The 13,399-nt window shown below is 39.1% G+C and overlaps 1 protein-coding gene and 1 long non-coding RNA gene across 2 annotated transcripts in view; one reads left to right on the top strand and one right to left on the bottom strand.

Moving 5' to 3' along the window:
- Positions 1-6,314, top strand: part of LOC142829592 (uncharacterized) — a 38,563-nt gene extending 32,249 nt beyond the window's left edge. Inside the window, exons 3-6 of the long non-coding RNA XR_016349455.1 lie at positions 2,508-2,589; positions 3,706-3,783; positions 4,928-5,012; positions 5,876-6,314. This is a non-coding gene — a long non-coding RNA (uncharacterized LOC142829592). The remainder of the gene's footprint in view (positions 1-2,507; positions 2,590-3,705; positions 3,784-4,927; positions 5,013-5,875) is intronic.
- The window catches only part of LOC102462442 (UPF0462 protein C4orf33 homolog), a 33,849-nt gene continuing 22,853 nt past the window's right edge, over positions 2,404-13,399 (bottom strand). Inside the window, exons 4-5 of the mRNA XM_025187117.3 lie at positions 3,669-3,868; positions 2,404-2,583 (exon numbers count right to left, since the gene is read on the bottom strand). Of these exons, the coding sequence (XP_025042902.3) occupies positions 2,496-2,583; positions 3,669-3,868 (288 nt within the window). The 3' untranslated portion in view covers positions 2,404-2,495. The remainder of the gene's footprint in view (positions 2,584-3,668; positions 3,869-13,399) is intronic.

Here is a 13,399-nt window from a genome sequence, read left to right as displayed (position 1 = left end):
GCATTTTATTAATATCAGCAGAACTGATTTAAATAGAGCCTGCATGTTGTGCAGTCTTTCCTTAATCTTTGTATTCATGCCCGTCAGTGTGAAAGAAGCTATATGCATATATTTGCATATATATTTGCATGTACACGCAACCACACTTACCTTGCGGTCCTTGGTATGTGCCGTGAGTATCATTGTGGCCCCTAGAGCTTCCAAAGTTGAGTAGCCCTGTCCTATATACATGATTAAGTTATTAACCCAGGATTATTTTAGTTATAGCATTAAGAATCATGGTATTTTCTTCCCACCCACTTGAAGAAGAGCATGCAAGTCTACATCAAGTTAACATTTCACAGCTCGGCATGTAAAATGAACAAACTAGAATTCAGAATGAGAAGTGGGAACAGACATGACTAGCATTTCAGTGACTGGCATGTAGATGTTAGTTAATTTTATACTGATTTAATAAATGTAACAGCTTAAAGCTTAAATGATTAAGAATGGACATATTAAAAGTAAAAGTCCTACTCACATTTAACCATGTTAAAAAATAAAAAAATTGTAATGAGGCTTATGCTTAGGAGAGAGCATTGTGCAAGTTAATGTAAGTAATGAACCTTTCATGTGAAATGATGTAGTGTCACAACTCATTTGCATCCCACTTAAACTGTAATTAAGTTTCCCTGACAGCATAGCTTATGGCTGAAAGAACAGACCTGGCTGTTGAATTAATCCAGAAGCCCTCTTGTTAATAACACTCTGCAGAGAAAACTTTACACACTTTCATTTAAAGTTCCTAAATTCACATTTAAGGTGACATTATAAGAAATACAAGACAAAGCTTTAAAGACATTGGGCTAGATTCAGCCCAGGAGCTGATTTTACTAATAATTATGCTTACTTAATCCAGGATCACATTTGGCCCTGCTCCTATAAATGCAAATAACTGGGCAAAATACTTAACTACAATGTGTTTCCATTCTGTCTCATTGTTGGACTACTGGTACATGAACTTCAATATCTACTTCACTAGGGCCTGAAAAGTTCTAAACTCAGAAGAGTTCTAAGATCTGCAAAAGATATTTTGGCAGGAAAATAGACTGATCATCATCTGCAGTATTTCATCAATGCGTAACAACTGGCCAAGACAGCACAGGACACATTGTATGGTCGCTATAGCTCAGTGAAAGTTACCCTTGAAAATAGCATTTGTAGAGGAAAAAAGCTCTACAACCAACTTTAGTACTTCCAAGTATCTATAAAAATCTAAGTTCAAAACAGAATAGTTATTAATAGATCACAGAGCAATTCTGCATATGTACTTTAAGCAATCATGACTGGTTTTGATGTTGCTGGGACTATTAGCTTAGCTTATGGACTAGATCACTTCCTACAACATGGAAATATTTCCATTCAGTAGTTTAATCTGATTTCTTTCAATGGGGTAGAATGGAGTTTGTTTATGTTTTATAGAAACAACAAAGCTTTCATCCTCTAGAATTTACAGATCTTCTGAGATCTATGTGGGTCAATGGGAAAGGCTGGTTTGCCATGGACATTTCCCAATACCAAAGCACAAAGTTCCATGGTAGCAAGTTATGGAGCTATCTGGGGAAAGAGAACTCATGCATATGAACTTCACTTCCTTTATTATTATATTTGTATTACAGTATCAAACAGAAGCCCTAGCCAGTGTCCCCTATCATGCAAGGCACTGTGTAAAACACATAATAGGCAGCATCTATCCTACAATTCTAATCTAAATCCTGAATTTTTTTCTACAACATTTCCTTTAAGAATTGAGTAACTGTGCAGCCCCCTTATTTAATTTTGGGGCAGAAGTTCTTATAAATCCAAAAAGGGTAATCTGTGTGATACAAGAGCCTGAAGAGAACCGAATCATTTTGGTAGCGATGAAAGTATTGCATGATATGGTGTCTTAGTTTGTATCTGTGATCTCCAGCTTCATCCTTGTAGAGCACCATGAGTCTGCATCATGGTCCCTTACAAATCTTTCCAGGCAGACGGACATTACTCTATTCAAGAAAAAAAAACCCTGTTTTTAGTATCTTCCTCAACAGTATTCCCAAAAACTCACACTGAAATATATTACTATTAAAATTACATATTAATATCATTTGTATTTTGCAGACAGATCAAAATACTGTAATTGGCTTCTATTAACTTACAAGAGATATTTTAAGGAAGATAAAACATGCATTAAAAGGGTGCTTAAAACACTCATTAACCCCTTTTTATCTTTTAATTGTATATAATTGAATATAAAACAAAACATTATCAAAGGACATCGCCTCTTACTTTATTTTAATTGCCACATCAGTTGAAAAAGTGACAAAATACAACTTCATTCCAGAAATCTAAAATTAGACTTTTAAAGTATTTGGAGGATAGAGGCTGTTAGTTTTTGCTGAAGTGTTTATATATATATAAAAATAATAACTGTGTTTGTGATTTAGAGTGTTACTTGATTGTAGACACTGATTAAGCTATATCCACAGGTCTGATGCTGGTTGCTCCCAGTTGTCTCCCATAATCCACTTTAGACTGAAGCTTTTGAAATACTCCAGACGATGACTATTGGTAAGAAACAAGGATAGAAAAAAACAACAACTTGTAAGTAAAGATACAAGTTTCCACATTCATTTTAATAATACACTTCAAAATGAACTGTTTGTTGTGAAGATGGGCTGCAACCAAAATCTGGACTCAAAATATTATGCACAATCATTGGAGTCTACATTTTTGTGCATAGTCACTCTGTGGGTAAATAGATTCGATGCTAGTCAAATCTTGTTAGTTATTGGAGTTCAGTTTCACTTTTACAGCTGTATTTGTGGGACTCTCTTTCGAACAGGAAACATGACAAATACCCAGTCACTGTAACTCCTCTGAACAGTAAGTGTTAATATTTTAATGGTGCCAACTGAATTAGTATTTCAAGGTCAAATTACTGAGGACACAAATGCTGCTTTTGCATTCACAAAACAGATACCCAAAATTGTGACCAAAAATGTAAAGGTTTATTTGGTTGACAAATCTCATTCAAAGGCTGTTCCCTCTACCTTAAATCCAGCTGCCTACGGCTGTAAAGATATGTGCACACCCTGAAGCTGGGAGCAAACCTAGGAGTCCAGCTGGACTTGAGCTAGTCTGAGTTTCTGCATGGGCTGTAACATCTATATAACCATTTTTAGCAGGACAGCTGAAGTCCTGAAAGCTGAAGTCTATTTACCTGGGCAAAGAGGGTCTTTTTGGCAGGCAAGGATTGATGAATTTTAGGAACAGCACAGCTATCTCCTGGTTTGGGGTTAGGAGAGGGGGTAGAGTAGGAGTTTGTATAGTAGTTCTACTCCACCTGAGGATTTACCTGCATAGGAGGAATCTTCACAGGCAGAAACCAATAATGTTGAGCCTGCTTTGCACCCCGGACACCACAAAGCCTATGGTCAAAACCCTATTAAAGTAAATGGAAGGACTTCCATTTCCAGACTTTAATGGGCTTTGAATCAAGACCCAAAAGGCAGTTTCAAAATTCTTATCAGTTTCATGCTGAAAGTATTTCACTGCATTATTCTGCAGTAGGAAGGATTTCCCAAACTCACTGTATTAATAGTCACAGACAAGAACTAGTAAAAATAAGATACCGGTTTTGTACTCACAAATTAGGCTTCTGATCAAATTCAATCTCCTCTCTAGGTATTGGATAAAGTGCCTCATATGTTCTTCCAATCCCAGATCCATGGATAGCATATGAATTCATCTTGTCAACACCAGGTGGGAAATAGCTCCAAGGAATAATTGCTGTGCCATTCCATTTGCTCCAGTTTATGTCTGCTTTAAATACCAAGTCAAGTCCTTTCTTTACACAGGATTAAAAAAAAATCAAAATATCATCCTTATTATTTTAATATAAAATTAATATCACTAAAAATGAAGAACTAAGGTACTCTCAGACAAACATGAGTGTGTTTTAAAATGACCTTAATATGGGATATTTATACATGACATTAGAATTAACAGTTTGTTAGTGTTTCCATTAAAGTATCAATCACTATTTCATAATTGTTTATCCATAATATATGGATTGTTTTATATCCTTCTAGTAATGAATTTGACATGTAAATTTGGAATAATAAAAACAAAAACAACTGAAGATACATTTATGCAGAAAACAATGTAACTATATTTGGAACAAAAGACAGAACTATGTAGCACTTTAAAGACTAAATAGGGGAAGTTATCACCCCTATGTCATTACCTCACAGACACTAACCTTCCCCCCTCACCCGCACTCTGTTCTAAAATTTGATTTGTCAATTTCACATGCGTTCATTTTTTTGATTGTATCACTTTGGTATATATGGTTGTGCCGATTTTCTTCCACATATGGAAGTGGGTCTGGCCCACAAAAGCTCATCACCTAATAAACCATCTTGTTAGTCTTTAAAGTGCTACATAGTTCTGTCTTTTGTTTCAGCTAGACCAGACTAACACGGCTGCATTTCTATCACTATTCTATATTTGGAACAGAATTCTTAAGTATTGCTTTTATAAATAGATACAAGTGCAGGTTTTGTAACACGAAATGCAACTGGATTTCTGTCATAGAAATTGACATTGATTTGTTGGTGTCATTTTAATTGACTACCCTATTTTCATTCTCCGAAGCTCTGACGTTAATAATGCACGTCAAAAGGAGAGTTATGCTTTTGATAAGGGGATCAGATTCTTCTAATCTCATCCTCAATAATCAATCCCTGCAGAACCAAACAACTTCATTTCTTGAAGGATGCAGACAGATGAGAAAGTTTATTCATATTTCAATATTGAGGAAAAATTTGTTGATGAGTGCAGCTGACCGTGTGCTATCAAGATATTTCCAGGGTCCCCACTGTTTTGCTTCACTTTGTTTCCACAGCTGCACAGTTTTAATGGATGAGTGTGCCATGGTCTCTTCTACTATGCTTTCCTCAGGATACCAGGTTCTCATTTCACTCCACCAGGTAAAAGAGGTATATATAAAACACTATACAAATTCTTCATCAAAGTTGGTGAAGAGGTGATGCATGGAAAATGCCTCTCCCTAATTCCACATATTTTTATCCCTGGCCCCATTCCCCTCATGTGCAGTTCCCAAGTTTCATGGGGGAAGAAGAGGAAAGAGGATAATGGGGAGTTTGGCTGGGTCGAGGCCTCCTCAGACAGGCCCAGCTCCCCTCAGAGCACCAGGGAGGGGGATGGAGGGAGGGTGCATGGCACCTACCCCCAAGTAGAGCCACAGCAGGAATAGGTCCGGGACCCGGTGCAAGCCAGGACTAAGCACTCCCAGTGTTGCCAGGGAAAAGTCATTTAAAGCTATTATGTTCAAAATGGAGCCTCTTTAGATTCCATCTTGTTTCCCTTCCTCTCCCTGTGTTACCCTTTTCCCGCCAAAACCTAAGTGCACACAGTCACCTGCTCAGTGCACCCCGCACTATCGTTTGCACTCAGCCCAAAACTGTGCACTAGGCACTAAAATGAGCTACACACCGCTCAGAAACTGTGCACCCCTCCCTACTGGAGTGCTGCACACGGCACCATTTGCTGCACACCACCCTTACCACCCTTTTCCCGCCTTGAAGGGCTTATAAGCCCTGACCAAGGAAGGGTTCGGGTTCGCCACCGTCCGTCCGTATCGTAGCCTGTCAGTCACTGTCTGCTGTCCCAAGTCCTGTCAGTGTCTGTTCGTCTCCCGTGGTGATCCATTTTAGTTTGTGGGTTCTGGTATAAGGATTGGATTTGTTCAAGTGTGGGAGAGAGAGCCTCGCGAGTGTGGGAACGCCCCACTTAAGGATTATTGGCTTCTGCCACATGGACTTGAACTCAGTTACCATCATCCTTACCCGCTGGATTGGACTGGAAGTCGAAGGGCTACCAAGCGCCGATCCCAGAGGGAATCTACCCGACTCACTGGAGGCAGAGATCCACCTGCAGGAGGGCCGTTCAACAGGACTACCTTTCCCTGTCAGCGAGGGACTCCCTGCTGTCCTCCCCTAAGGCTTTACACTAGCTACAGGGTAGAAGGTCGCAGGCATCAATCGCCATCTGCCTCTGATTTGTAAAGTATATTCCCCTTTGTTGTATCCGGGACTTATCTATCTTCTTTTCTTCTGGGATAGGGTGGGTTTACACTGTTGTTGTTGGTGTATGTTCTACTGTTCAAAATATATGGTTTGGCCCTAAACATTGGTCTAGCCTGATTTGTGGTTACCCAATCCAACGGTGATCAGATACGTAACACCAGGCCGAATCTGGCTTCTGGGAGGGGGACATCCGGCTTTAGGCCGTGGGCTTAGTCATTGCTATTAGCTTTAGCTCCCACAACAATTGCTTACCTCAGTTCCCCAGGTAACACCAGCTCCCACCAGTCCCAGACTGTTGCACCTCTACCTCCCCTATTCCCCTCCCACCACACCATAGAGACAGTTCTGGGAGGAATTGGCTTTGAAGTCAGTTCCCCCCAGCATTGGCTCCTGCTTTCCCCCCTTTGCTACCTCAAATAGTGACTCAACTAGTCGCTTACATCCCTACAAGGGACCCAATCTTGCGGACATCAGTTATAAAGTGATAACTATTGCAAAACAGTGTAACATATCCATTTTCAGTGGGACACTGATACTACATTATATTTTAACTGTTTTTAATTATACTGTAGGTTTTTAACATTTTCACTACTTCCCATGCTGCCGTGTCATTGCTAGGTCTTTTGGGTATTACACAGCAAGTTTATATACCCTTCAAAAAAGTGTGACCCTTCTCTTCAGAGCATTCAATGGTTTTTCTGGAATATTACTACAGGTTGGACCTTCCTTGTCTGTCACGCTTGGGACCTGACATGTTCCTAATGAGGAAATTTGCCAGATCAGGGGAGCTCCCTTGCCACTGGCCTCCCAGGATGCTCCCCCTCCCTGTGGCTGGCTCTGCTCTGGCCCCACTGCCACTGGGCTCCAGCCTGCAGGACTTAGGCTCCGGTGTGTTGGGGTTCCCCAGGGACAGAGCTCCTCAGCTACCGTGGCCCCACTTTTCCCACACACACAATTGGGAATTCCTGGGGATGGGGCTTGCTTGCTAACTGCCCCACTTCTGCTGCTAGCTGTCCTGCTGTTACCCCACCTGGCCTGAGGTCCCCAGGGACAGGGCTAACCAGTCCCAGTGGCCAGGGCTCCCAGCCAGTTCACATGCCCAGGTGCTAGGGCACTCTGATCCAACAACATCCACGGTCCTGCTGGACCATGGATATTGCCAGACCAAAAAGTCCCAGATTTCGAAGGTTCAACCTGCATTTTCAACTTTTCTACTCAACATCTGAACAATGGTTGAATAAAGTGGTAACACATTTGTGTGTGCATGTATTCTTGGATTTACACAAGGCACAAGGCCCAGATTTTCACCATTAAAATGAGGCAGTAGTTAGCTATGTGCAAAAGCAGGGTTATACTCACTCTTCTTATGAAGAGGGCATGGAATAAGGTTAAAGCTAGCTTCCATTCAACTCTGAGGTAATGTTTTTAAAAACTAGGAAAAACAGCTGAAGTTGGATGGAAGTCTAAGGATAAAAAAAGACTTTGTGGAACACACTGGCTGTGTCTAGACCGGCAAGTTTTTCTGCAAAATCATCTGCTTTAGCGGAAAAACTTGTCAGCTGTCTACATTGGCCGTTTGAATTTCCGCAAGAACACTGAAGATCTCATGTAAGATCATCAGCGTTCTTGCGGAAATACTGTACTGCTCCCGTTTGGACAAAAGCCCTCTTGCACAAATCATTTGTGCAAGAGGGCCAGTGTAAACAGCACAGTACTGTTTTCCGCAAAAAAGCCCCAATCGCGAAAATGGCGATTGGGGCTTTTTTGCGGAAAACCGCATCCAGATTGGCCACGGACGCTTTTCCGCAAAAAGTGCTTTTGCGGAAAAGCATCCTGCCAATCTAGACATACTTTTCCGAAAATGCTTTTAACAGAAAATGTTACCATTAAAAGCATTTTCGGAAAATCATGCCAGTGTAGACGTAGCCACTGTGTATATGTTGTCTCCCTGACTATTGCTTAAAGATCACAAGTAAAACTATTAACTACAACTCAGGCTACAATTATGTCACAAAGGTCACAGAAATCATGAAATCTGTGACTTCAACAGGTCTCCATGACATTTTCTGCCTCCAGGTTGGAGCTTCCAGCCAGCCCCCCTCCATTCCTCCCAGCTCCTGCACTGGTGTTGGCACCCTGTCCAGGAGGGGGCAATAAGAGGCTGCAGCCTTACTGAAAATCGAGGAGACAGGCAGGCACAAGCCTCCCCATGTCTAAAGGTCCCTTCCACAGCCTTGTGGGAAGAGCTAATGGACCCAGGACTCACCTAAAGATCGCATTGGGCGTGGGACAGCTAAGAAATACCAGCTGCAGCAGGGCTGTCCAGCTACTCAGACAAAGAGTGATTCCACACAACTGCCCAGACACAGCAGGAGGTGGGAGACCCCCATAAGCTCACAGACATTGGGGGCAAGGGCTCCCCAGAGCTCCTACCAACCCAGCAATGGGTGACCCTAGAGCCCCAGCAGTAGTGGACGCTAAACCTGCCTCCCCATTTTGTCAGAGACATTTTTAGTGAAAGTCAGGGATAGGTTATGGGCTTCTGTGAATTTTGTTTATTTCCCATGACATGTCCATTAAAATACTCTGACAAAAACTTAGCCTTAAGTACCACCAAAGCAAATTCTCCTTCCATTTGACAGATAAACCTACTGCTTTTAAATGCTGAAGTCTTCAGATTAATTTCTAAAATAACTAGATTTCTCAAAAATCAGGATATTACTTTAGTTGAATACTTACTTATTCAGCTGATTAATCCTCAACTCTGTATGGACCAGAGTTTTATTTATTCTTTTTGAATGGTTAATTTCTACAGAAAACTGTAGATTTTTTACTACCTTCCAGAATGTATCAGAAAATTATATTATCTGATAGAATTCTATAGGATATTTCATAAACCTATGAAAAGGGCCTAAAATGTTAGTGAAATTTCTTGATAACCCCATTAAATATTTATTGAAAACTACTAACTGAATTCCTGTTAAATTTTAGAAGTCTTTTCATTTCTCTCCACGGCTTCCCACTGTCTCACCTACAGTGGCTGGTGACAGTAGCAGCAATCAGAAGTACTCATGAAATCTTACTGAGACTTCCATATACAATCTGAAGACGCATTGCCATATAACTACCCTACATCTTGCCTCTTGAACCACATCCACAACACAAGAATAATAGAGTTTGGTTGACAGGAAGCCTAGAAACTGGCAGTCATGGTGTAGAATCTAAGTTAACTGCTAAAGGAGCAGAGTTCTATCACATTCTTGGCAAAATAAAGACCTACTGGGAAGTAATTGCAGGCAGCAACCTTGGAGCACACACTGGGTAGGTAGTAAGGAGGACTTCAGATAAGTTAAGTCAGCCATATCCTTAACTATAAATTGTGCAATTATGTAATGAAAGATCCTAATGTGTCAAAAATGTTACTCTGAAATTTCCCATCCTTTATATCTGCAAGAGTCTCAGCTTAACACTACCTTAAAAAGGGCATGTTGGGAGTATTTTTTTATTTACACTGATGTATACTGGGCGCTCTCTTTTTTTGTTAATCTTACCATTCGTGGGTATTACTCATTGGCACCTAAGGGATCGACTGCTATGACTGATATTGTAGAACTGGCCAAGCTCATTCATGTGGTCACTGACTTTGATGAAGAGAGAATGAATCCCTGCACTGATTCCTTTAAAGAACAAAACAGCAAAAGGACAAGATATTTTGATGCTCTGAAGTAATTTATATCAGTAAAGCAGATTTCTCAGAATACATTTTTCTCAATTACAACTGACTAAGCCAAGCCAATGAAAAGAAAATATATTGAATGGTCTTGAAAAAGAATCACGATTCTTTATATTTGTATTGCATCATTTCCCATTATGCCTTCACTGCATAGAAACAGAACATTGATTCCATGACTATAGCTGATTTTAAATCAACATGGTATTGGTATTTGAAAGAAATATTTCAAGGTTTGCTACTATGCAGTCCAGAAAATACATTCCATTGTATACCGCAAATTAATGGACTGTAGAGAATACAATACTATTCTTTTGTTTATTAGGCCCAATCTTTATAGATCAAGAAATTAAATCAAATCACGTTTCTGTCTTTGGGTGTTCATCTTGTCCTTTAAAATGAAGTGATGCAAAGAAGAATAAAGAGGCCACAATTTGATTATTCTTGCACTAGTGTAACTCCATTGTTTTCAGCGGAGTTAGTTCTGACTTACACCACTATATGTCCGAGGAGTCTCAAACCCAGTATATTTTTCTCTTCAAACAAATGGAACAACTTGTTCCCAATGTCAAAAGTAATTTGTTTCTAACATTTACAAAAAGATTAGTAGTGTAAACAGAAGAGTGCAAACATAGCAACATGCTCTTCAGTTTAATTACTTAAAACATTAGTAATTATTTTATTTTCCCCAGGCTATATCTAGACTGCAGGCTTCTTTCAGAAGAAGCTTTTCTGGAAGAGATCTTCCGAAAAAACTTCTTCCGAAAGAGAGCGTCCACACTGCAAAAGCACATCGAAAAAGCAATCTGCTTTTTTGAAAGATAGCATCCTCAGTGAATGGACGCTAGCTGCATTTAAACTGTGATTACTATGGACAGAGTGACCACCAGGGCACCTGTGATTTTTTCATCTATCTTCCTCTTTCAAAAGAACTCCCTCTTCCTCATCCACACACATGCCTTTTTCTGAAAGAGCTCTCTTGGAAAAAAAGCTTTTTCCTCATAGAAAGAGATTTACTAATGTCGGAAAACCCCCTCTGTTCTTTCAATTTTTTTTCAAAAGAACGTGATTGCAGTGTGGACGTAAATGAAGTTTTTTCAGAAAAACAGCTGTTTTTCTGAAAAAACTCTGTAGTGTTGACACAGCCCCACACACACATCTTAAAATGTTCATAGGTAAAGCAACACAGTCAACTTAAACAGTAGTCATATGTAGCTTCATATGCAACATCCATCTGAGTCCCACAGTCAGTTTTTTCATTTTAAAATTCACATTCTCATCTTTAAATTTCTGTCCCCTGGTACTCTGCGAAAGACCCAAAAAGGTACAAGCAGTCCTGTGGCACCTTAGAGACTAACATGACCTAATACATTTGTTAGCCTCTAAGCTGCTGCAGGATTGCTCATTGTTTTTAAAGTTAGAATACTATCCCTTTGAGGGCATGTCTACACTAGGAAATTATTTCAAAATAACTAAATTGGACTTAACTCCCACTATGGAAAGCATCAACATTAGTCTGAAGAAGGATCCTTAATGTGACCGTGCCACCTTAACTTAGAGCCCTAGGAAGCACTAGGGAGTAATTAGAGCAAATTACTCTGGAGAGTAGTTATTTCAAAATAGTAGCACCAGAGCATCCACACTAATGCTATTACAAATAACTATTTTTAAATTAGTGTTATTCCCTGAAGAAAGCAGGAGTACAGATTTCATATAAGTGGCCCATGATTTAGAAATCCCAGGCTTGGTAGTGTGAACACTCCACTTATAAATTTGACCTAAGGGAGGTTATTTCAAAATAACGCCCTTCTGTAGACCAGGGCTAAGACTTTTTACCAAATAATAACAGGAAGATGTGATGAACTGTCTGACTATACAGGGGAAACAATGAAACTGACTATATATGTCAAATATGTACAAAATAAACTTACAAAGCAAAAAAAAGTCTCTCTTTAGCCTCAGTTATAGTAATCTTAGATGCAGTAACACTTGTAACAGGTCTGTAACAACCTAAGCATGATTTTTATGCTCATGGACTCCCTTTTTAAAATAGTAATCTCTGGGTTGGCCATTTCCTGATAGTGAAAGACCAGCTGAAGAAGACAAATAACTACATGTGCATTAAGGCCCTTCACTCATCAGCCATCATTGCTTATATGTTAGCAATATTTCTTCCCTTGGGGCAAGTTCTTGGAGTTTTGCCATTTATTTCAACAAGAGAAGACTTAACGACAAGAACACTTTATAAAATTGCACTTTGATCACCTTAAAAATCCTTTGTCAGTTCAGGTGGTGGACTTTTTCTGATGAATTCTCACGAAGACACAGAGCTTTGTGCTAAATCAAACGTCATTACTGCAGTGTATGGACCTTACAAAATCCATCTGCCAAAGATTTCATGCAAGACAGAAATCCTACTCAACTCAACAGAAGCATTATGTGCCATGTTCAGTTAACTGACACTGAGTAAAAGTATGGGTACATCTAGAAATAGCTACCTGGTATCTTTTAAATGAGTTAAAGATTATTAGTACTTCTTAAATAAAAAATTGTTAAGCCAACAGTGGTAAATCAAGCCAGGCCTATGCGCCTGAAGATGTAATAGTATTGTGGCTGGGGGCAATGCTGGTTAACAAAGTTTTCTGGTTAACAGAGTGCCAGATAACAAACGTTTCACTGTATTTTGAAATAGAATCGAAATAAGATACAGAATTTGCGTAGTGCAAATTGCATATCTTATTTCAAGTTTGGGGTGCTGTGTAGACACACCCTGTATGTGCAGTCTATACTAGGATTTCAAGGGATATTTGATTGCTCATTACTTAAATATTAATAAAAATAAATAAAAGTCTAAGTGGCCTCAATCACTTTCTCAGAGCAACTGAAGCTTAGATGTAAGACTATGTCTCTCTACTGGCGAGGAAGGTTTTTTTAAAATTAGTTTGACAAAGTTACATCCATAGAACCAATTTACTGATTAGCAGGCATGTTGGTGTTACTTCAATATCTATACTATTACTATGATTCAGGTTACAGGAAGTAACAAATGATAAAGTAAAAATTACAGTCCTTAAAATACCATGAAGAAAAAAAATCAGGAAGGGGAAAAGGAAGAGCAGTGATTGCAATTTGCAAGCCTGTCAGGAAAAAAAAACCCGAAATCCATTCATTCTTAAAAAGTTTTTATAGAAAACTATTTCTTAAAAAATAAATGACCTGTATTTGATCTTAAGGCTACTATTCCTCAAACAGAATCCTAGCACAAAGAGAAGTAGTTGGCAGAGTGGATAAAATGATCATTTTACAGATTCCTGGGACTCATATTACAAAATAATGTTATTTTACTCTCATTATAAAAAATCCCACAGAGATTTATAGTAATTTTTTTTAAATGTTTTCATTTTCAGAAGTCATAGGGATTTTTCCTTTTTTAACTATATTTTAAATATTGTTTTATTGTATTTCTTTTTCATCACCCACACAGTAGTAAAAACAAATTAAAACATAACATAAAATATAAACATCAGGTCCCTGATCT

The sequence above is a fragment of the Pelodiscus sinensis genome, chromosome 4 (genome assembly GCF_052426305.1).
Source record: "Pelodiscus sinensis isolate ZL-2025 chromosome 4, ASM5242630v1, whole genome shotgun sequence".
Classification (NCBI taxonomy): Eukaryota; Metazoa; Chordata; order Testudines; family Trionychidae; genus Pelodiscus; species Pelodiscus sinensis.
The sequence above is the reverse complement of the archived record's forward strand: the minus strand, read 5'-3'. Positions and strand labels throughout refer to the sequence as shown.